Source organism: Anomaloglossus baeobatrachus, chromosome 5, assembly GCF_048569485.1.
Source record: "Anomaloglossus baeobatrachus isolate aAnoBae1 chromosome 5, aAnoBae1.hap1, whole genome shotgun sequence".
In the NCBI taxonomy this organism is placed as follows: Eukaryota; Metazoa; Chordata; class Amphibia; order Anura; family Aromobatidae; genus Anomaloglossus; species Anomaloglossus baeobatrachus.
In genome coordinates, this window is record NC_134357.1 from 290717493 (window position 1) to 290741113 (window position 23621).

General features: G+C 44.5%; 1 protein-coding gene across 1 annotated transcript in view; it reads right to left on the reverse strand.

The window, feature by feature from the left end:
• The window catches only part of MGAT5B (alpha-1,6-mannosylglycoprotein 6-beta-N-acetylglucosaminyltransferase B), a 217104-nt gene that overhangs the window by 95505 nt on the left and 97978 nt on the right, over window positions 1-23621 (reverse strand). Inside the window, exons 4-11 of the mRNA XM_075349552.1 lie at window positions 15596-15743; window positions 12043-12152; window positions 6144-6217; window positions 4518-4685; window positions 3183-3347; window positions 2896-3065; window positions 2615-2746; window positions 2132-2265 (exon numbers count right to left, since the gene is read on the reverse strand). Of these exons, the coding sequence (XP_075205667.1) occupies window positions 2132-2265; window positions 2615-2746; window positions 2896-3065; window positions 3183-3347; window positions 4518-4685; window positions 6144-6217; window positions 12043-12152; window positions 15596-15743 (1101 nt within the window). The remainder of the gene's footprint in view (window positions 1-2131; window positions 2266-2614; window positions 2747-2895; window positions 3066-3182; window positions 3348-4517; window positions 4686-6143; window positions 6218-12042; window positions 12153-15595; window positions 15744-23621) is intronic.

A 23621-nucleotide genomic window follows, 5' to 3' on the forward strand; every position in this document is an offset into this window, starting at 1 on the left:
AATATTCAACATAGTTGTTCAAGGGAAGGATACAAAAAATTGTCTCAGAGATTTAAACTGTGAGGAACATAGTAAGGAAATGGAAGAACACAGGTACAGTTCTTGTTAAGCCCAGAAGTGGCAGGCCAAGAAAAATATCAGAAAGGCAGAGAAGAAGTATGGTGAGAACAGTCAAGTACAATCCACAGATCACCTCCAAAGACCTGCAGCATCATCTTGCTGCAGATGGTGTCAATGTGCATCGGTCAACAATACAGCACACATTGCACAAGGAGAAGCTATATGGGAGAGTGATGCGAAAGAAGCCGTTTCTGTAACCACACCACAAACAGAGTCGCCTGAGGTATGGAAAAGCACATTTGAACAAGTCAGTTACATTTTGGAAGAAGGTCCTGTGGACTGATGAAACAAAGATTAAGTTGTTTGGTCATACAAAAAGGCATTATGCATGGAGGCAAAAAAACATGGCATTCCAAGAAAAGCACTTGCTACCCACAGTAAAATTTGGTGGAGGTTCCATCATGCTTTGGGGCTGTGTGGCCAATGCCGGCACCGGGAATCTTGTTAAAGGTGAGGGTCGCATGGATTCAACTCAGTATCAGCAGATTCTCGACAATAATTTGCAAGAATCAGTGACGAAGTTGAAGTTACGCAGGGGATGGATATTTCAGCAAGACAATGATCCAAAACACCGCTTCAAATCTACTCAGGCATTCATGCAGAGGAACAATTACAATGTTCTGAAATGGCCATCCCAGTCCCCAGACCTGAATATCATAGAAAATCGGTGGGATGATTTGAAGCATGCTGTCCATGCTCGGCGACCATCAAACTTAACTGAACTGGAATTGTTTTGTAAACAGGAATGGTCAAATATACCTTCATCCAGGATCCAGGAACTCATTAAAAGCTACAGGAAGCGCCTAGAGGCTGTTATTTTTGCAAAAGGAGGATCTACAAAATATTAATGTCACTTTTATGTTGAGGTGCCCATACTTTTGCACCGGTCAAATTTTGTTTAAACACGGATTGCACATTTTCTGTTAGTACAATAAACCTCATTTCAATCCAGAAATATTACTCGGTCCATCAGTTATTAGATATATGAAACTGAAATAGCTGTTGCAAAAACCCAAATTGTTATAAAGAAAAAAGGTTAACATTAATAGGGGTGCCCAAACTAAGAGCCACAGCTTGCCAAGTTTTTGGCTGTATAGCATCTCCTACATGTATTCCTGTCCTTAGTCAGAAATTAGAGGATCTCCGCATCTGGTAGACATACCGTAACAATGGATTACATCCATATCTATATCCCTACAGATATTTCTTCCATACTGTTAAAGTCCATACATTACTTGACTTCCAAAAATATACTAAAATCTAATTATGCTTTGCCTACATTATAAAGTGGTCTATCTTACTTAGCCCATATCATCAGGTCATCCAATTCCTTCTTAGCCATTCTTCAAACTACACTATATTGTATAGCCTTTATGCGACCTGATTTCCCAATAAATGAGCACGCTATTTCATAAATCACACTTGTACCTCGCACCTCCCTGTCCTGCAATTACTCCAACGAGCTTCACCTTAAATGCCATTTACCACTAATATAGTGCGAAACCTTAGATAATGTAAATGCTTCCTTCCAATTGTTGTCAGTTCTAATAATGAAAAACAATGCGTGTGCCTAATAAAGTTAAGATAAATGAACTCCGCGGGGCATAGATGGCAGCTCACTCACACGAAGAGAAGAACAAAGGGGAAGTTTCATTAAAAGGTAATTTATTTTTTGGTAAATTGACTGGCCTTATTGTAACACTCATTTACAATATGAATTGTTTTATGATGTACAGTACAGACATTGTGTAATATATATCTGTAGGGTATCCAATGCTTTTGGGTTCTGGTTATGACTGGGGCCCTTTATAGTTATCGCAACGGCTATATCAGAAAAAAGTGATGGAAATTGCCAGCTAATATCAAGTGATACTTCCCCTTTATTCACTAGGTGATGACAACATTTTGGGATATCTTTTTTCTACCATACATATGAAATCACGTAGCATGCTTAGCAAGATGTCAGATCACTTCAGTTGAAATCCCCCCAGATTTCTCTTCCCAAACTCACGGAACATTGTCATGAACTGTTTGGGGTGCAGGTTCCAGTATCCCCAGTTTGTGCGATAGCCGTGGAGTGTGGCATATTCTTCATGGTTATACGCTGGCTCTGTCCCAAATGTGTCCACCACACGCAGACGGCACCTGCAGGAGGGGGGTGTTCATGGTGTGGACCCTCTGTAAGGGGCCAAATGTCGGTGTGGAGTGCAGGGATCTATTTATTTTATGGGGTGTCAACATACATCAAAGCACAATAGGAAACTATGGGTAACTATAGTTTTGAGCATAATTGCTGCAGGAGCTCTGGGACAAGTCAAAAGTCACAGTAAACCATCAAGTAGCCAAATGAAGCCACAAGAGGTCACATATCACTGTTTTACGTCAAGTTGTCAGAAGGATGTCTATGGTCAAAAAAGCCTGGAAGCCCCAGATATAGCTACAGACTTAAATACATATCTGGGTCCATGGCCTCTAATTAAACTCATCCTCTCACCTGTACTTCCTGAAGGACAGCCCCATGTATTGCTTCATCTGCTGCATGCCATGGTAGTCTGTGTAGATGAGATCAAAACTTAGTGGCTCTGTTAGTGGACAGTTTCCTCTTCCAGGAGGGACACCTAAGTAACTAAAAGGAAGAAAGTGTCAGAAGACAGGAGTGCCTACAAGAAAAATCTAAAAACAAAGATTCAGCACCAATAACAAATAATTCCCAATCTTTTACCAAGACAGCAAACTCTGGAGAAGCCGATAACAAAACACCATTGATATTCTCACCTTTGCAGCTCCTTCACAGACACTGTTATTTTAAGACTATGGCCCAACACGTACAAAGCTGCGAGAACATCTGCCCACTGCACCATCTCCCCCAGCGGTCCTCCTTTCAGCACTCTTGGACTGAAAACATCACCGGACTCCTCTGTCAAAAATCCAATATGGACTAGAATCTAATGAGATATGATGGAAAAAGTGTTTGATAGGTCATTGAGTAAAAGAAATGAACGGTAAAAGTGTAGACGTAAAACTATATTGAATGGGGTAAATAGAGTTGAATGTTTTCATACTTGTTTCTGCTCGTGTGGTGTATCTTGAATCTTGGCCTCTAACCTCCTAGCAGCCAAAAGCCATTGAGCCTCGAGCCTCCTCAGTCTTTTCTTCATGAAGATGAGGGATTCTTTACCGGTTCCCATTGGGTCAAGGAGAGAAGACAGTTCTGTGCGGAAGGCCGCCTGGGACAAGAACAGTTCATGAGCATTCAGGGGTATTTTAAACATTTGGTAAAACAAAAACCTTTTTAGAAGAGGGGTACTGTCTTGGCGCCTTGGCCAATTAAAGCTAGGCTAAAGCTATCTAAGTAAGTATGCTCCTTGTTTCCAAAGTTTCAGAGGTTGGTGAGTCCAAAGAACTGGTCTAACTAAAGGCTTGCCTTCCATGATCTTGCTGCACCCATCTTTTACTCCGAGTTAAAACTGTTTCTGTTGCACCTACTAATCTAATAAGTCTATAAACCAACACAATTCTCATGCTATGTAACTTTACAACCATTTTTTTTATTGGGGGGTGTTCCTCTTCATTAGTATTTTGCAAGCACTATGGTGCAGGAACTTTCTTTCCTCACTTCACAGCATCCACTGCTCCGGGATATGTCTATTAATTTGCCCCAAACTGAAAGCTCCTTTAAAGCACCACTCCAGAGTTTTGGGTTTTTTTGTTAGCGCTTGCGTGGCACTTTAAATCTAAATCCCCTGTCCATTGTCATATACTCACCTGCCGCTGTCTTCACTGTTTACAGATGCCACTCCGGTCCTCCAGCTGCCATCTTGTAACAGTAACTTCTCACTGTCCGAAAGTCAGATGTTACATTACAAGCTCTCAAAGCAAGTCTTTGAGATCCAGAACGAGATTCTCATAGAGATGCATTAATTTGTGACCTGTAGTGGGCTCTACAAAACACTGGAGCAGCTGGCAAGTCACAAACCACCAGAGACGACAGAAGTGACGTTGAAAAAGATGAAGACGTTACCAACTTACCAGATGACTGTAAGACAGAGGGCGGGGGCTTGCATTTAAAGCACCACTCCAGCGGTGCAATAAAATAAAACACAGGAGTGGCGCTTTAAGTAGTTTACTTTAAATCTCGGAATTCTCTACAATGTGATGTTATTCATACTGCACATGCAGACACAAACCACATATGATTCATTGATTCATCAAGTGACCCTTGCTTCCATGACTACACTATACCTCTTTATCTATCCCCCTTCCCTGTACTCCAGAGCTTGTTGTTGATTGGCCGGGGAAAACACAACTTATACATGCCAATTAAGTAAACTTGAACAACTTTTAATTTAAAGGTATATACCAATTATATTTAAAAAGTTACCTTTTTGTATTCATACCTGTTTTTTTGGATGGGGTTTGTAAAATGGACTGATAGACTGATTTCTCCATGGTAGAACTGGACAGAACCATTCGACCTCACTGAGGTACACCAGAAAGGAACACTCTGTACCATCCACTCCATAGAAAGCATAACATGGATCTGATGTCCATCTTGATCGCATCCACTGAAATGGCAAAGGGTTGTTAGAAGATTGATGATGCCAACTTCAAGATGATGCTTGAGAGTAAAATTGAGTAACTGTTAACTACTTCTGGACCACTCAGACTATAACTATCCGGATCGTTCACATTCTACTCTGCAGTGACATTCTAAAACTTTACTGCATTTTAGAGAAGCTTCACAGCAGTGTGCAAGGAGCTGGCTGTCAGATTCAGCCAGTCAGTTCTATAAAGAAGGCAGAGGGGGTTTATTACCATCTCTGCCTTCCTCATCACTGTTTGTACAATGCTGCATAAGCATTGGGCATACAGAATAGGAAGCGCTAATTGCACTTCCTCCTCCAGATCCAGTAATCATGTAATTTCTGGGTGTAGAGAGGAAGCAGGAGCTGTCGGATCCTAGGATACCTTGTCAGCTCTGCTCTGCAGGCATCGGGCTGAATTTCCCCTGTAAATGGGTCTAATATACCAGCCCAAGTTACAATGGATATCAGCAAAAAAAAAACTATATATATATATATTGAAATGCCCCCAAAAGGTGTTTTATGACTTTATGAGGGAACAATGTGTGAAACAAATAAACAATAAATAAAATTATAAACCAAGAAAAATAAGAATAAGTAGAACAAAAGCCGAGTGCCATACAAATTACTGTTACTAGTTTTGACACTGTAGGAAAAATAATTGTGTCCTATAGGTAAAAATAATTGTTGCATAAAAGGAAGCAAATTTAAAAATGTATTTTGGAAGTGCTTTGTGGCTATAAAAAAGGATACATTGTGCTGTTGTGTGTGGCCTTGCTGCATATGCTGGCACCTGGATTGCCTTTATTCGCATTTATCTGTCTTTGCAACATGGGAGCGGTTCTGAGATGTCACAGTTATATGTGTTGCTTTTATATATGGTTCTGCTTATTAAAATATTTAGGAGGCCGCCGTATGGCACAATGGCAAATTATATAATATAGAGTAGGACCCCCCTATTGAGATTTGCCGTCACGTGGCAGGGGTGGCTCAAATTATTGATCAATTATTTGCTAAAAATCTCATTTTGCATTATAGTACAGTAGGAATGAATTTGTGAATTTTACACTTTTTATTTGTTGCATGCCATTCATAGGCAGTGCTGCCTCCCCCCTCTCTATAATGTGGAAAAACAGTATTTCTTTTGTTTTCTCACCAACATCGCCTGATATCAGCAAAAACAAATATCTGAAATTAACTTGAAAAGTAGGCCCCATATATAAAAAAAAATGCGAGAGTTATTTAAATATCCAAACAGGAAAAATCTGGACAGCTATTTAAACCACATTTACAAAAAACTCTCCGAAAATGTGACGGGTTAGTAACAAAGGTAATTGTCCCGGTCTTGAACTGGTTAAACATCAAAAGATGGCGGCCCAGAGATGAAGGTGATTTATTTCTACTATTGTTATTAATGACATGCATGTCTAATACACTTACCTCCACTTTTCCAGAGCAGTCTGGGAATCGGGGGTCCCTTGGGATTTCACACATATCCCTCTGACCTTCAATAACTAAAGTACATATTAGGAAGTTAAAGAAAAGAACAAGATAGTTGCAAAATAGATGGCAAAAGCTGCAACAAAAAGACACGTTACTACATTATCATCCTTTCTCATCCTGCCTGGCTCCTTCCCTTTTAGAAAGTACAGATAACAGATTTTAGTGTATTTTAATGTAGTAGAAGAGGGAAGTCAAGTGTTTTATGGGCATTTTTTTTATTATTTTGTGTCATTTTGTATAACCATTTTTTTCTGGCATTTTTCAAAAAAATGTATTGGAGAAATGTTATACAAAATGTCCAAAGCATAGTCATTTTTTTTTTTTAAGAAAATGCCACAAAAACCAAAACACATCAGGGCAGATTTGCTAATGTGTAAAAGATAGACAGTGGAAGTTAACTAGCATTCTAAAATGCAATGCATTTATACCAGTGCTATGATACGATATACAGTAGCATTAATGCAAACTAGGCAGCCGCACACTGGCACAAGAACTAAGGGGGCCACTTCTACTTCCAAAGCAGGTACTAGGCACTATGACGAGATATTGGACTGCAATCCTTTTGGGTCATTTTCTATCTATGTCCACCAGTGATATGATCTATTACTTGATGTTCAGTTAGGCCTGGTTTTAAGCTAAAGAACTGGCTTTAGTAAATTGGGTGTATATTATTATAAACAACCTTTGCTGCACCCCATTTTCTAAAAACGTTCTATAACATAATTAAACTATTCTTTAGTGTGGCACACTGCATGAATTCTGGCTCAATTTGACACAGAATTCTGGAGATTTGGTTAGATAATCTGCCCTCTTGGTTGTAACAGCCAACAAAAAAGATAAGCAATGAGTAGATACGTAGGATATGTACTGGCACTTGCTGGATTTTTTTGGATGCCCTGAACCTTCTTTACAGAAATTGAACTTCTCTATATTTCTTGATGATCCAATAATTGGTTGATTTAGGGGCAATCTTACAAGCAGTAGAGTCCTTGTCTATAATGCCCTTTTCATGCAAAGCAATGATGACTACACATTTCCTTGGAGATTGGTAGTTCATAGGCAGGCTAGCAAGAGTTAAGGTCCCGTCACACACAGAGATAAATATTTGGCAAATCTGTGGTTGCAGTGAAATCATGGACATATTGTTCCATTTGTACACAGCCACAAACCTGGCACTGATTGTCCACAATTTCACTGCAACCACAGATCTGCAGCAGATTTATCTCTGTGTGTGACAGAGCCTTTAATTTTTTCTGGTCTGCTTGTGAGTCATCTTTGTTCACATGTTGTTGAGGAGCCAATCACATCTGCTCTGCTCCTATATATGCTGGCTGGACACTTCCATTATTGCCAACTATAGTTTATCATAGTAGGTCTTGGGAAGTGTGGTAATCCAGACTATCTGGTGTGATACTTGTTGCTGTGTGCGGAGTAGTGGAGTATGTGTATGTGCAATGTGTCAGAGTTTTGGTTTTCCCTTATCTGTCCTTATCTGTTTATCATCTCACTCCTGCCTTATCTCTCTGTGTGGGGGGTATTAGAAGAGCATTTCTTAGGAGTATAGAAAGGCACTGGACTCTAGAATCTCCACCATTAGGAGTAATCCGGGAGTGAGGGATAGTCTAAGGTCCCCTAGTGTAAGGGACAGCATAGGAGCCCCTTGTCTCTTGCTATCCCAAATTAACATTGTCGTGAGACGCCATTTAAAGATTCTTGCTAATTACGTTTTGGTGCACAGGTGCCGGACTATGCGCAGGGTCTTCTCCTTCCTGTCTGTGATTCTTTGGTTCCTCAGTCTTCCTCTAGTCTGTTAATGATCTGCCTCCACTGTTTGAAATTTCAGCAGTGACCTGTCATTTAAAGACCGGAGACATGTAGAAGGGCCGTCGAATCACAGACAGGGAGGAGACGACCCAATGTGTAGTCCGACCCATGTGCACGGTAATCTGATTAGCAGAAAATTGCAAATGCTGATTGCAGAAGAACAGCAATGGCGTTTTCTTCACCAATGGTGTCAATTTAATTAGTTTTACAGCACAATGACAGCCATGTCTTTACTTTACATTACTAAATCGTGCTGAGAGGTTCTCTTTAACACTTTCTCCTGAGCTAATGTGAAGATCTCTGAAATGACTCAAGCATGTCATTTTGTGGCATGACTGAAATTCAGTGGAAATTGAGTTTTTCTGAATAAGTTAATTTTTATTGCAAGGAAAGACTTTGCAATTCATGTCATCACTCAAACTCAAATTAATGCAAATTGCAAAGATGACAGTAGAGGCAGCAAACTGTGAAAACCAATCATTTGTCTCAAAACTTTCGGCAATGATTGTACTACTTGCCCAATTACTACTACCGTGACCATCTGGGTGTTGTCTAATTGAACACTACTTTGTCTTTTTGTCATTATTTTGACGCATCTTAAAGGGAACCTGTTATCAGGAAATTGGACCTCTAACTAAAAGCATGTTTGTAAATGTCCTTTAATACTTATTAAAAGCATGCCAACTCTCTTATAGTATTCTGTTTTTAAATTGTAGAGAAATCCAGCTTTGGATTTTTAATCGCAAGTGCAGTGGATGGGCACTGCACTTCCAGCTCTCATTTGTGTCTGTTTGTGGCCTTCACCTATTTGACTGACAGGTCATTCTTCAGGCGCAGAATCATTGGCCGGGTGTAACGAACCAGCGGGGGGAACTGGACCACCAGGAGAGTGCTAGGCATAAAATCTCCACCAGATGGCACTAGTCTCCCCAATGGAAGGAGCGGATGATCGTACGGCCCGGCATCAGAGCCAGGGATGAGACGGAGACAAAGTCAGAAGAGAGAGAGCCAAGTCAGAAACTGGGAGAGAACGTCAAAGACTGGGGGAGCGTGGAAACCAAAGTTTAATAACAAGCCGAAGTCGCAAGCCAGGAGAGCAGGTAATAGCAGGGAGCACAGGGAGATAGAACAACAGAGGAGGGAGGACGGGTGTCAGAGAGGACGGACACAGTCAGGAGGATGGGAGGCAGGGAGGACGGACGCAGTCAGGACGGGAGGCAGGGAGGATGGACACAGTCAGGACGGGAGGCAGGATCAAGCAACTTAAAGAGACCAGCGACACACTGCAGAGCAGAATTATAACTGGCGCCGTATAAACAAAACTGCCCCATAGATAAGGCGCCGTGATCCTGGAAATGAGACATGAAGGTTAGGCCCCCCCCCACCGGCCAGGCTCCAGGGAACACTGACAGTCGAGAGTCATGACACCTGGGTTGTCTCATTAGATGGGTCAGTGCAAGAGCACTAAGCTCTTGATAGCGTTATGGGAGCTGACCTAACAACTTGAATATGCACTGTCCTTTTTAATAAAATTACCTCATGCAGTGATGCCGCACAGGCGCAGAGGTTTTGACTGGTTCGTCCTATTAGAGAAGGCGGCACATGCACACATCAATAAGCAGGCCCTTCTTAGTGAGCTTCACAGGCACCGTGCCCTATGTTGAGACAACTACAGTGTGATGATTCGGCATCTGCACAGAATGACAAACTGCAGTCGTCTCATCAGATTGGGTGGCGCACGGGCTGATCAATTGGCCGGATCTCACTCCCTCTATTGAAATGACCCTGGGCAATTATTGTGTCATTTATTGTGCAATAAGCACAAAGCAGGTGGTGTGAGATATAAGCACATAGGTGACCAAATACAGAGACCCTTACCGGATATTTATCATGTAGCTGTTGCGCCCAGAGTGTAATGGCTAAAAGAGAAAGCAAGCGCTGCCCATACTACTGCAGAAGATCAAAGCTTGCTTTATCTTTATTTCACTATAAATGACTTTTAAACTTTCAAACTTTGAAGAATGAGTTGGATTATTCTATCAATTACATTAATGTACCAATACCCCAATTAAAGAGCACCTCCCCGTCCTACTGAGTGCACACCAATATTTTTCCAGTAAAGACTGACTGAAGGCTGACGGCAGTCGGGGAAATAAAGAGACAGGCGATTAAATTTCAGAGATGGAATTGTCAACAATTTTTAAACTAAATACTACAGGAAAGGTATGCATCTAATAAACATTAAAGGACCTTTACAAACATGCCTTTACTAAGGGTCAAATTTCCTGATAACAGATTCTATTTCATATATATTAATAAACAGTATATTTTTTTATTAGTGTATTACCTCTTTGCATTTCTTTTTTGTTGGTTACAACATTTGTTGGAGTAGCTAATAGTGATTATTCCTTATATTGTTTAAGAGGCACATAACCATGTTATATATCATAATGTAAATATGTGCCATGGAAATACTTTTTTCCCTCAAAATTTGGGAGAAATTGGGCGGTGCTTCTTATAGTCCAGATGTACCTGGCTTGCTAGTGGGGAGGGTGGCAACAGGAGTGGAACAAGGTCACAGGAGGCAGGAGCAGGCTGCAATGGCGGGTGTGGTTAACACATATGCCATTATTAAAGAGAATGAATATTCACTGCTCCCCACTCCCATAATCCTGCCCACATCTCTGCCCTGAAGACAGCGACCAGAGGTGGGCAGGATTATGGGCATAGGGAGCAGTGAATATTAATTTTCTTTAATAGCGTGCACACATGTTTGCCAAGTCGCCAGTTTTCTGCAGCAGCTGGGGCGACCGTGTGTTTGCTATTGAGGAAAATTAATATTCACTGCTCCCTGTGCCCATAGTGGGGAGGAGTAATAGTCATTTTGGATTAGTCGGCAGCTGACATTAGTTTGAGACTAGGGTTATATGGCAGTAAAGTGTCATACGCTGCCCCTCTTACATGCTGGTCAGTTGTCGGCATCAGAAGAGGAGGCAACGCACTGGGGAAGCAGTTGGAAGTGAGTAGAATTGTTTATTTTTTAACGTGTGCAGGATAACAGGAGGCATATATACCAGGATGGGCCCATGAAGGGGAACATATGTACCAGGATGGTGGACATATACACCAGGATGGGGACATATATACCAAGGTCAGGATAATATATAACAGGATGGGGGACATATGTACCAGAATGGGGGACATATGTACCAGAATGGGGGACATATGTACCAGAATGGGGGACATATGTACCAGAATGGGGGACATATGTACCAGAATGGGGGACATATGTACCAGAATGGGGGACATATGTACCAGAATGGAGGACATATGTATCAGAATGGAGGACATATGTACCAGAATGGGGCACATATACACCAGGATGAGGGACATGTATACCAGCATGGGGGAAATATATACCAAGATGGAGGACATATATACCAAGATGGGGGACATATATACCAGGATCAGGATCATATATACCAGGATGGGGGACATACTGTATGTACCAGGATGATGAACATATCTACCAGAATAGAGGACATACTGTGTACACCAAGATGGTGACAGATATATCAGGATGGGCCCAGGATAAGGGACATGTATACCAGGTTTGGGGACATTAGTACAGAATTGAGGAACATTACTCCTACAACAGTGTCAGCAGCAGTTTGCACCACTTTAACAGTGTGTCAAGACCATATTTTTTGCTTCGTTTTTTGTTCCCGTTTTCCTCTTCTGAAATTTAGGTGTGTCTTATAGTCTGAAAAATACTGCATATTGGTATAACCCATTGTTTGTAGTGCATATTATATTGCACTATAGATACAAAGTTACATTTGGCCTCATAAAAAAAGACAAAATAACAAAATGCTTTTAAAATCATATAAAAAAAAAGGTGCATTTTTCACTGTGAAGGAAGACTTATTACAGTACAGTCTGCAGCTAGCTCATACTTTGGCATTTCTGTGCAGGGACACACATGATGGGTATGGCTGGCACTCCTCCTCACCTTTTCCTCTCAAGAGGCTGTTCCGCAAGATCTGATCAACTTTGACTGCAATGTCAGACACATTCTGAGCAATCGCTTGAATCTTCTCCATCAGACCCACTGAGTGCACACTGCAAGACACATATACACATTGCCATGGACAGACAGTCATATTATTTTATTATCTGTCGGTTATTTTCTCATAATGATTTTTGGGGAATTGCGTCTTGCATCTCTGTCCAAAATTGTGCCATATTTCACAATCAGAAGCAAAAGTCATCAAAATCTCATGTTGTCTGCTCACACCTTATAGTAAACCCATAATGTTTCATGAATGTCAGGTCAGATAATTGAGCCACGAATATGCAGTCAGATCATAATGTAAAATCTGGAATTTCAAGACATTCAGCAATTACAGATGTGACTTGACCAATCAGATCAATATTTTCAAAAGAAAGTTGTGTCACCTATTCTTGGCCAACTGATACAATATGGAGTACACGGCCCATGCTGGCAATAGTTATGCAATTTATTGGATGTTTTTTTAATTGCAGTGGAAAATTGAATGGGTAAAGAAGGTGGCTAAATTATGTGGGGTGTCGAACTACCTGCACCAACTCTTATGGCATGAACTACTGGAACTATTGCCTTGTCACAACATTGAGGGCCAGGTTTTTTGTGCCTAACAACTTCTGCTAGGACTTGCAATTTTGCTGGTCCTACCAAGACTTCCATGCCACTTTGAAGGCATCCTGGCCTCCTATGGTGAAGTTCCTTTCCATGAGAAATCTACAGCCTCTGATTGTCACCACAGGAGGCCAAGATCAGCAAGGAAGCCCTGCCATGGCCAGAGGAATCAGTAGCAAAGCTGAATATCTTCATTTTTATTCATGATTTTTTTTTTTTTTTAATTCATCACTTGCAGATTTTATTGCGGCTAAGCGGTGGAACTGCAACAAACTGTTGCACTTTGCTGCAGGTTTCAGTAAAATACATGTCTATCGGCAATAAAATAAAATGTGACATTGACATGAACACTGAAAAAATCCGAAAAGAATGTTAATTTTTTTACCTGAAAACAAAAACAGTGTTTTCATGAGATTAATAAAAAAAAGGATATATATATATATATATATATATATATATATATATATATATATATATATATATATATAAATAATATATATATATATATATATATATATATAGATATCTAAAAAATTTCATGCACTCCAGGCGTAAACTCCATCCCCCATCTTGACAGAAAAAAACCCCAGAAATGTAGGAGGTTTGCAAATTTATTAACAAGAAAAACTGAAATATCACATGGTTATAAGTATTCAGACAATTGCTCAGTATTGAGACTCTTTTGAGCTAATACAGCCATAAGTCTTCTTGGGAATGATGCAACAAGTTTTTCACCCCTGATTTAGGGATCCACACATACCACCAAGTTCTATCTTCGTCTCATTAGACCAGAGAATCTTGTTTCTCATAGTTTGGGAGTCCTTCATGTGTTTTTTAGCAAACTCTATGCGGGCTTTCATATGTCTTGCACTGAGCGGAGGCTTCCGTCGGGCCACTCTGCCATAAAGGCCCAACCAGTAAACTGCTGCAGTGATAGTTGACTTTGTGGAACTTTCTCCCATCTCCCTACTGCATCTCTGGAACTCAGCCACAGTGATCTTGGGGTTCTTCTTTACCTCTCTCACCAAGGCTCTTCTCCCACGATTGCTCAGTTTGGCTAGACAGCCAGGTCTAGGAAGAGTTTTGGTGGTCCCAAACTTCTTCCATTTAAAGATTATGGAGGCCAGTGTGCTCTTAGGAACCTTGAGTACTGCAGAAATTCTTTTGTAACCTTGGCCAGATCTGTGCCTTGCCACAATTCTGTCTCTGAGCTCCTTGGTTAGTTTCTTTGACCTCATGATTCTCATTTGGTCTGACATGCACTGTGAGCTGTGAGGTCTTATATAGACAGGTGTGTGCCTTTCCAAAACAAATCCTACTAGTTTATTTAAACACAGCTGGACTCCAATGAAAAAGTAGAACCATCTCAAGGAGGATCACAAGGAAATTGACAGCATATAACTAAAATATGAATGTCTGAATACTTATGACCATGTGATATTTCAGTTTTTCTTGTTTAATAAATTTGCAAAAAAATTCTACATTTTTGGTTTTTTTTCAGTCAAGATGGGGTGCAGAGTGTACATTAATGAGAAAAAAATGAACTTTTTTGAATTTACCAAATGGCTGCAATGAAAAAGAGTGAAAAATTTAAAAGGGTCTGAATACTTTCCATACCCACTGTACTATTAAAGGTATTGTCATGCCAGTGATGGTAGGAAGCAGGGACTAGTGTGCACCTGCGCTGTCCCGCAAGCTAGGGGTCCCTAAGCTATTCATGTCCCCAGCATTACACATAAAGATGGAGATACCTGGATCCCATACCTTGCTGTGCTCCTACATTCAACTCATCTCTATGTCCCCCCTCAAAGATGTGAACAGACAGGAATGCAAGTGGAACACAAAGTCAAAACAGGTAAGGAAAACAAAATAGTAGGGAGCTTCGCTGCTGCAATTGGAATGAACACCATAGCTGTACAGAGACGAGCTCCTTCAACATGGTCAGTATAGAGAAAATTTCTATATCCAGCATGGAGTAATGCTAGAGGCGGGAAGATATAGCAGAAGGGAAAGATAATAACAAGCTGCACTGAAGGCTAAGAGAATTCTCAGTCTGCATCACAAGGATCTTTAACCTTTTCAGCATAGCAGGGAAAGTACATCAGCATGATAACAGTTAAGTGAGCTATACAGAAGGCCTGCGATTAATTAAATGCTCAGACCTCCTGACCCCAGGTCCCCCAGAGCTGACATCAGGATGTGGCACAATTATGACAGGTAATGTAAGCAGGTTTTTGCTATATAATCTGAGAGCAGCATGATGTAGGGGAAGAGAGCTTGATTCCTGTGATGTGTCAATTACTACGCTGTTTGTTGCTCTATCAATAAAATCAGTGTTTTATCAGCAGGAGATTATCACTACAGGACAAGCTGTGTCATGCCTGTGACCCTGGTTCCACCACTGATAAGCAGCTCTCTGTCAATATACAGTGTACACAGATATCTGCAGTGGTGTGCGCAGTGTTATTGCAAAAACCTGTTGACAGATTCCATTTAAGGTATTTTATTCATAAGATTTCAAAATAATACAATGCACTCTTGCCCTAATGCTACACAGACTTAATATTCAACCATGTCATACATCAATTCAATATTGAGTTAGTTTATCCAAGCGGCACCCAGCATGCTTTGCTGCTATGCTATAAAATGTAATATACTAGAGACTAGTATAGAACTGTCAGGAATATTTCAGAGGCAACGAACATAAACCATGACATGATGTCATATTCTGTTCCCAGACTTCTGTAGAGAACTGACAATTTCTAATCAGAATGATCATCCTCCTCCTTCCCTCCACAGACATGGTGTGATCGGTTACACTGCATGGCTTGGTAGAGTTTGTGCTTATTTAATCCAGGCAGAATAGAAGAAGAGCCTAGTAACCTACCTGTCCAAAGAGAAGTGCCCAGTTTCCTCTGTCCTTCGAGATTCACTGATATTTTCCAGTCGGGCTAGGATGTCCATCCTCCTCACCAAGGTCTCCAGTATTTCATTCATTCTGCGAAGAGCTCCTCGAGATTCTCCTAGACCAAGTACTAAAAACACAGTGACACAATTACCTTACTGGACTTATTCTGAAGCATTTCATTTTCACTATTATGTCCTAAAATACTTCAAAAGCAAAATCTGAAGCAGCTAATAGAGATTATGATATCTAAGAATCAAGTTTTATGCATTGCCGGGTCCTAAAAGTTGTACGGTAGTAACTGCCTGGTTGACCTTCTGGGTCTAAGCCAGGAGTGTACAATCTTTTCTCATCGATGGCCACAAATTAAAACACATTTCAGATATTTTTAGCATATCAATTGTATATGCCATATGTGCCTAATAAGTGCAGATTCCACTTCAAGGACTCCCACTTCTTGGTAGAATGAGGGTTCTCTTCTCCCCCAGTCGGCACTTTAGAAAAGATGACCATGCAAGCATGTTGACTGTGGATGTTGTACCAATAGTTTAGCATCTGATATCTCCCTTAAACTTCAAAGGAGAGACTCTCATACATAGATAGCCAATGCTGCTCTCTTAAACTGCAATAAAGAGACCCTCATGCATAGACGGCCAACTCTAACTCCTTTCTGAAGTGACAATCAAGGGTAGAGGGATGTCATTCTCCTGATACATGGTGGCGTCAAAGATGCCTATACAATTCCCCATTTTACTTCCCTATCTATGCTCATGTGCTGCTCTTCTTCTCTCTGACTTGATCTGTGATGCTCAGAAATGTATTTATGTGTCCGAATGACTGGGGACTGCCCATAATGACATCAAGGTACTCAATTGGCCTATGGACTTGAGGTTGTCCATCCCTAGTCTAAAAGGAGATTTCACAATGTAATTCTCTTAGTCTTCAATTATGGACCCGTTAGATGTACTGTAGCATCTAAACAGACAAGATAATGAGCCCACCCAAACACGCGTCACGGTGGGAGCTAATGTGACGCCCTGGGCAAGCCAGGGGTCACAGGTCATAATACCACCACACCCTACACCCCAGTTAGGAACACCTAGGCTAACCTAAAATCCTTGTTGCCTTCCTCCAGGGGCTGATGTTCACACCAGGGGGTGGGCCAGGCGGTTGGCTCCGCCCACCGAGGAGTTCACAGCCCTGGAGGCGGGAAAACCAGGCAGTCAAGTGAGGGAAGTAAAGGAGTAAACAGTAAGAGGAGGGACAGTGCAAGAAGACAGTTAAGCAAGCCTGAAGTTGGTCCGGGTGTGTGCCCCGGACAGTGACAGCAAGGTCAGCAGATAGCGGTGATAGTCTGCAGGGAGACTGCTCGGAGGTTGCTGGAAGGACCGCGGACGGGTGGTGACCCGGCGGTCTGGAGCAGTATACGAAGAACAGTCAGCACCAGGGCAGGGGCCTTTCGGATCCCGGCAAGGCTAGGAGTCGCCATAATTTGCCAAATCCGTCAGTGAAGGGGACGTCTGTCTCCTAACAACCAAGTCCCGATTGAAGGCAACAGTCCAACCGTAACGGAGAGTTACCGCCACCGCCAGGGCACCAGTTTCTCAGGGCCAGCGCCTGCGGGCAAAGTAGGGCTCCTCCGGCCCATATCCAAGCCGGGGAGCGGGTTACCGGTGGGAACACATCGCAACCATCATCATCTTAGGTGCAGGGAAAAGGGACCGTCACCGTCACCTACTGGGGAAAGCAAGTGCAGCCGTCCGTGGGAACCGTCTTTCCAGCCGTGTGTTTTACCGAGAACTGTGTCATCGTCTCAGGCTGAGTGAGTACCACAGTGCCGCAAGGCACAGAGCTGCCCCCACGTCCCTGCACCCCACTAAGCCCTGCATCACCCACCTCATCACTGGGCCCCGGGACAACCAACCCCCTACCCACGGAGGGGAGGACTAACATCTGGCTGCTCCATACCACCACTCCCGGGATCCCCATACAGAGCAGCGGTGGTGTCAACAAATCACCACAACCGTGGGTGGCGTCACGGACAATAAACATTCCCAAAATCCCAATCCCCTTTCACTCACGGGCGAGGAACGCCGCTCGAGTCCCCGGGATCCGGCTCATCGCTCGAGCCACCGAGCAGCGGCAGCAGCAGGCCGCAGCAGCCGGACCCGAGCAGTAGGGAGAGCGCGGCGTCCCCTCCTCCGCCCGCGACAACTTGGCGTCACGAACAGGATCTTACCGCCCTACCGTTGGGTAGAGGTGCGCCTTGTGACCGCCGGAGGTATCCGGCCGGAAAAATTGAGAAGTCGCCATCTTTGGCGCGAAAAGTTCCCGCTCGAGCGTCTTCTCGAGTAGTAGAGGCGCGAAGGCCAAAACCCCGCCCCGAGAGAGGAGGGGCCGGAAAGAGGCTAAGGGGGACGCGATGGCGGCTGGCTGCATGTGAACGGAGCTATAAAAGCAGGGATGCCAGGACTCTGCGGACATCTTGTTCCTGGGAAAAGCCGCCAGCAGCATGTGGATGCCGTCCCACAACACCGTAGCCCCCGTGCCTGGAACCGCGGCGTGGGTGGAGATCCAGACCGCGCAGCTCTACCAACGGCTGCAGATTAAGATGCAGCTCCTCATGGAGGTGTGGGAGACCGACATGGCGGACGTTATAGCAACCGTGCGGAGACGCGAGGAGGAAGCGGAGGAAGGGAGGGTGAGTGACCCACGCCCCGATTCCCTTGAAGGGCCAGTCATCGCGGCTGCGGGACCCGGTCCAAGCACTCTTCCCCCGCTGCCTCCCTCGCCACCCGTCTCGGAAGCCGTGACCCCGCCATTAGGCCCGCTACCACCGCAACCGGTAGCGATACCCAGCATGCCAACCCAGGCGGGCCGACCTGTAGCCGGAGCCCGTAGTCGACCGGAGGTGTTGCCCTGGAAGGCTCCGAAAACTGAACCAGAGGCGTCTTCCGAGAAAGTCCCCGAGCCGGAGCCGATGACCCGCTCCGTGCCGAAGGCCCAACTGCGTAAAGCCCCTGTGCCCATCCCCCACACCTCGGCTGAGGTTGCGCCGGGTTGCCGATGCAAGGCAGTGTCTAAGGCCACGTCACCGCGGGACCTGTCGCCCAGAGTACCAGCAGTGGGCAATGTGAAAGAGGTCTTGCGGGGCCTGACCCGTGCGCCGGAGCTCGCAGCAGTGCCGTACTGGGACAGGGAGCCGGTACCGTTGGGCCTGGAGATCGGTGAGAGGGAGAGGAAGAAGGCGGAGCTGGTGGCCCGTGCAATCCGGGAAAAAGAGAGTCTCCGTCAGGCAACGTTCCGTGTCCGGGGACCGCTGTACGAAGGGCAGGTGAGGCGGTTTGATGTCCGCCGGGGCTATGGGTTTATATATGAACCGGGCCTGGAGGCCGAAGTGTTTATAGCCCGGCGGGATGTGAATGCCCACCTGCCTGAAGAGCATCCCGGCCGTAACCTGATGCCGGGTGACATCGTGCAGTATACCCGGCACTGTGGAGAGAGGGGGTGGTTCGCCCTAGATGCAAAACTGAGGGGCAGCCAGGAGAGCCGAGTGAGTGCTGCACCCCCTCCCTCAGATGAAGCCGGATACTCTGAGTAAAGGCAGCGGAGCACCATTGCACAGTCCCCGTTGGGACCACCACTGAGTTTTGTTTAAAAGTTTGTTTGAAAAATGATGATAAGTAAAATGAAACCGTGAAGTTCACCTGATTCAACCGTGATTGGAAACCGGCCGTTGCCGGCACCGTTGTCCCCGTGGGGACCGTTTAAAAAGTTGCATGAGGAACTGCTCATGGACAAGCCCGTGAACTTGCAGGGCAACCACAAACGTTAAGTGGCATGTAAATAAGTTGTTTTACCGTTACCGTTTCCGCAATTACAGCCTCCGGAGAGGCAGGTTGGAGGGAGGGCCCACAGCAGAGCAGGATGGGGCCCAGCCACCACAGGAACCGGTGGCTACCCTCTGGAGGGGAAGGACAGATCCCGCTCGGGTAACTTGTGCTGGACTGGGGTCAAGGGGTGCTGCCTGGGCTTTAGGGGCAGCATCAGGGCCAGGTTGCTTGGGTGGGAGAGAGCGGAGACCGTAACCGTAAACCGTTTGCAACGTTTAAGTACTGAACCTCCCGATGTGGGATGATGTTATAAATTGTATTATGTTTACCGTTTACCTTTTTCAGAAAATAAAACCGGTGTTGGACGGGCAGCCCGCGGACGGTCTGCATTTTGCTAAGGGGGAATGTTACGCCCTGGGCAAGCCAGGGGTCACAGGTCATAACACCACCACACCCTACACCCCAGTTAGGAACACCTAGGCTAACCTAAAATCCTTGTTGCCTTCCTCCAGGGGCTGATGTTCACACCAGGGGGTGGGCCAGGCGGTTGGCTCCGCCCACCGAGGAGTTCACAGTCCTGGAGGCGAGAAAACCAGGCAGTCAAGTGAGGGAAGTAAAGGAGTAAACAGTAAGAGGAGGGACAGTGCAAGAAGACAGTTAAGCAAGCCTGAAGTTGGTCCGGGTGTGTGCCTCGGACAGTGACAGCAAGGTCAGCAGACGGCGATGATAGTCTGCAGGGGGACTGCTCGGAGGTTGCTGGAAGGACCGCGGACGGGTGGTGACCCGGCAGTCTGGAGCAGTATACGAAGAACAGTCAGCACCAGGGCAGGGGCCTTTCGGATCCCGGCAAGGCTAGGAGTCGCCATAATTTGCCAAATCCGTCAGTGAAGGGGACGTCTGTCTCCTAACAACCAAGTCCCGATTGAAGGCAACAGTCCAACCGTAACGGAGAGACACCACCACCACCAGGGCACCAGTTTCTCAGGGCCAGCGCCTGCGGGCAAAGTAGGGCTCCTCCGGCCCATATCCAAGCCGGGGAGCGGGTTACCGGTGGGAACCCATCGCAACCATCATCATCTTAGGTGCAGGGAAAAGGGACCGTCACCGTCACCTACTGGGGAAAGCAAGTGCAGCCGTCCGTGGGAACCGTCTTTCCAGCCGTGTGTTTTACCGAGAACTGTGTCATCGTCTCAGGCTGAGTGAGTACCACAGTGCCGCAAGGCACAGCGCTGCCCTCGCGTCCCTGCACCCCATCAAGCCCTGCATCACCCACCTCATCACTGGGCCCCGGGACAACCAACCCCCTACCCACGGAGGGGAGGACTAACATCTGGCTGCTCCATACCACCACTCCCGGGATCCCCATACAGAGCAGCGGTGGTGTCAAGAAATCACCACAACCGTGGGTGGCGTCACGGACAATAAACAATCCCAAAATCCCAATCCCCTTTCACTCACGGGCGAGGAACGCCGCTCGAGTCCCCGGGATCCGGCCCATCGCTCGAGCCACCGAGCAGCGGCAGCAGCAGGCCGCAGCAGCCGGACCCGAGCAGTAGGGAGAGCGCGGCGTCCCCTCCTCCGCCCGTGACACTCCACTTCTCTGGAGGTCTGGATATAGATGTATTTACATTAACACTTATTATTCTGGTGCATTTAGAATAGGTGACCTCTTCACTTAGTGAGATAATTTGGGTCTGCCTGATCTCACCTTTAATCTGTTATATCACCTTGCATATTTTTGAGTCTACACCCATACCTCGTTTGTATACTTTTCTACATGTAGTAGTGTATTTATGTACAGCACTTAATAAACTATACTGTGTACCTGTCACACACCGAGTAGGAGATGTCCGTATGTAAGGAGTGACATGCGCGTTCAGACCGATGGGTGTCTGATGCACTACAAAAACACAACCAACAAAAAGGGGATGGAACACCGGGGTCACAATACAATGGAGGTCCCTGCCACTAGGGAGTGGGGTGAGTGGGCACCTCCTGAACTCACCTCAAGCTGACTCCTGAGCACCCTAGAGTCCCTATACAGGTTTTTTCAACGTGTCGGCAAGCAGGACACCTTGGACCCTCAGCTGGCTCTAAACTCACCCTGCCTAGTGAGTAGGCCGACGAGTTCACTAGACTCGTCACTACACTAATAGAGGGAAAGGAAAGACATGCGCGGGAAATAAACAGAAGAATCAAACACCAAGCCTCAAAGCAGCAGACAGACTGCAAAGTAGCAGATGGATGGGGACAGGACAATTCCTCAGCATCTCCTTCCACCAGGCTGGCCAGAGTAGAAATGAAATCTAATAGCAGCAAGGACTACTGAGAGAGAAAGCTCCAGTATTTAAACCTAAATGGGCATGGGCTCACAGCAGCTACAGCTGACCTGCCCTGCTATGAGCTGCTGGCAACAAAAACTGAAATTAACTTATGAGATGCCAAAGGAAAGGAATCTTCATTTAAATGAGGAGACTAGTTGGGGATGGAGGCTCCAGTCCTAAGGCTGTCACTAGTCTCCAAATATCAGGGAAACGACCGTGACAGTGTCTGCCCTGTATGGTGGCTCCATATCTGGGGTTATTGTCATGCACTTTTTTTGTGCTGCTCCCCACTTATTTTATGATTTTTCACACTACACTAAAAGAGAATTATGTTTGATATTTGTTGTCTAGGTTATCTTCTCAGTATACACATTGTTGATTTATTATTATTTGCAGATTGTTAATACATTGATTTATGTAGCAGCGCAAACCATTCTATGATCCTCAGCAGATCTTTAGATTTGTCATCATTCTCAATGCATGTAGCTTATATGACTCCAGTGCTTATTCCCTTAATTGCTTTATGTTTCACAAAGCCCAGTAAAAGCACACTTCTTGACTAAGCCAACATAAAATGTATTTCTTGTACTTTTTGTGTAAGTTTTTTACATCTATCTTTCCCTCTGTGCATCCAGCTTCACATAGCTGAATGGGTGGTCCTATTCCTTTCAGATAAACTACATTTCCAGCATCATAATGCTTCTTCTCAATGCTCCCTTTGCTGTGTGAGTAGCCCCAAATGTCTGACTTTTTATCAAGCTAATCTAGGTGTAGAATTCACCCTATGCTCCTGTACAGTACTCTGCCTGATCAATGTTATCTTCTACCATCTATATCAGGATAGCTGCCAGTGTGTATTTTTTCACATTATTGTTAGTTTAGTTTCTCCCAAAGGTCAACTCTCCTGTGCTCCTCCACAATGGAGCTTGTAATTACTAAGCAGTGCAGAGATTAGCTGCATTTGTTGCTTTTTGCTAAGAGATCAGTGATGTGAAACTGCAAATGCTGCTCTATTGATGCATATTGCAGAGGATTATCGTCTGCCATATGCATCAACAGAGCATCATTTGCAGTATTAAATCACTGACCTCTTTGATCTGTGTAAGAAACCAGCTACCAATGATGCAAACACACACAGGCAGCTGTACTGATATAGAGGATAAAATTGTCCAAGTGGGAAAATGTACAGAAGCAAACAGTGCACAGACATAGAATGAACTCTTTCAATGTTGCCCGCAAAGCAGAACTAAGCTGGCAGGAAGCCAGCTGATAAAGACTGTTCTAATGGCTACTTAAAGAGTAAATAGAGCCTGAAGGGGTATCCATAGATGGGTGATCTGTGGAAAAATAGGGCAGATTAAAAAAATAGGTACATTGGTATAAATTAATAAATATATGTGTACTTTATTATATTACAACATTCAGATTTTGGGAAGAGCCTTTTAATCAGGATTTGTGGTATTGGCTTTGCTAAACTCAATGTGTTCAGAAATATTTTTCTCTAGAGGTAAAAATTATGGAGTGCTATGGAAATCATATGGATGTAAAGTGGAGGCCCCATGGACCTCTTAAGGCCACTTTACACGCTACGATTTATCTGATGATCTCATTAGCGATGTGACACGCCCAGATCGCAGTTACAATTTGCCGAGATCGCACATAGGTCGTTTATTAGAGGTCACACGTAACGATCTCACAAGCGACGCAAAATCGTTCAGCGATATATTGTTTGACCAAGGTGGTCGTGTGGATGTTGTTCGTCGTTGGCAGGGTGTCAAACGTACCACTATGTCTGCTGCGTTCCAAACGATGAACAAAATTTTGAAAGTGAACAACGTGTCAACGATCAAC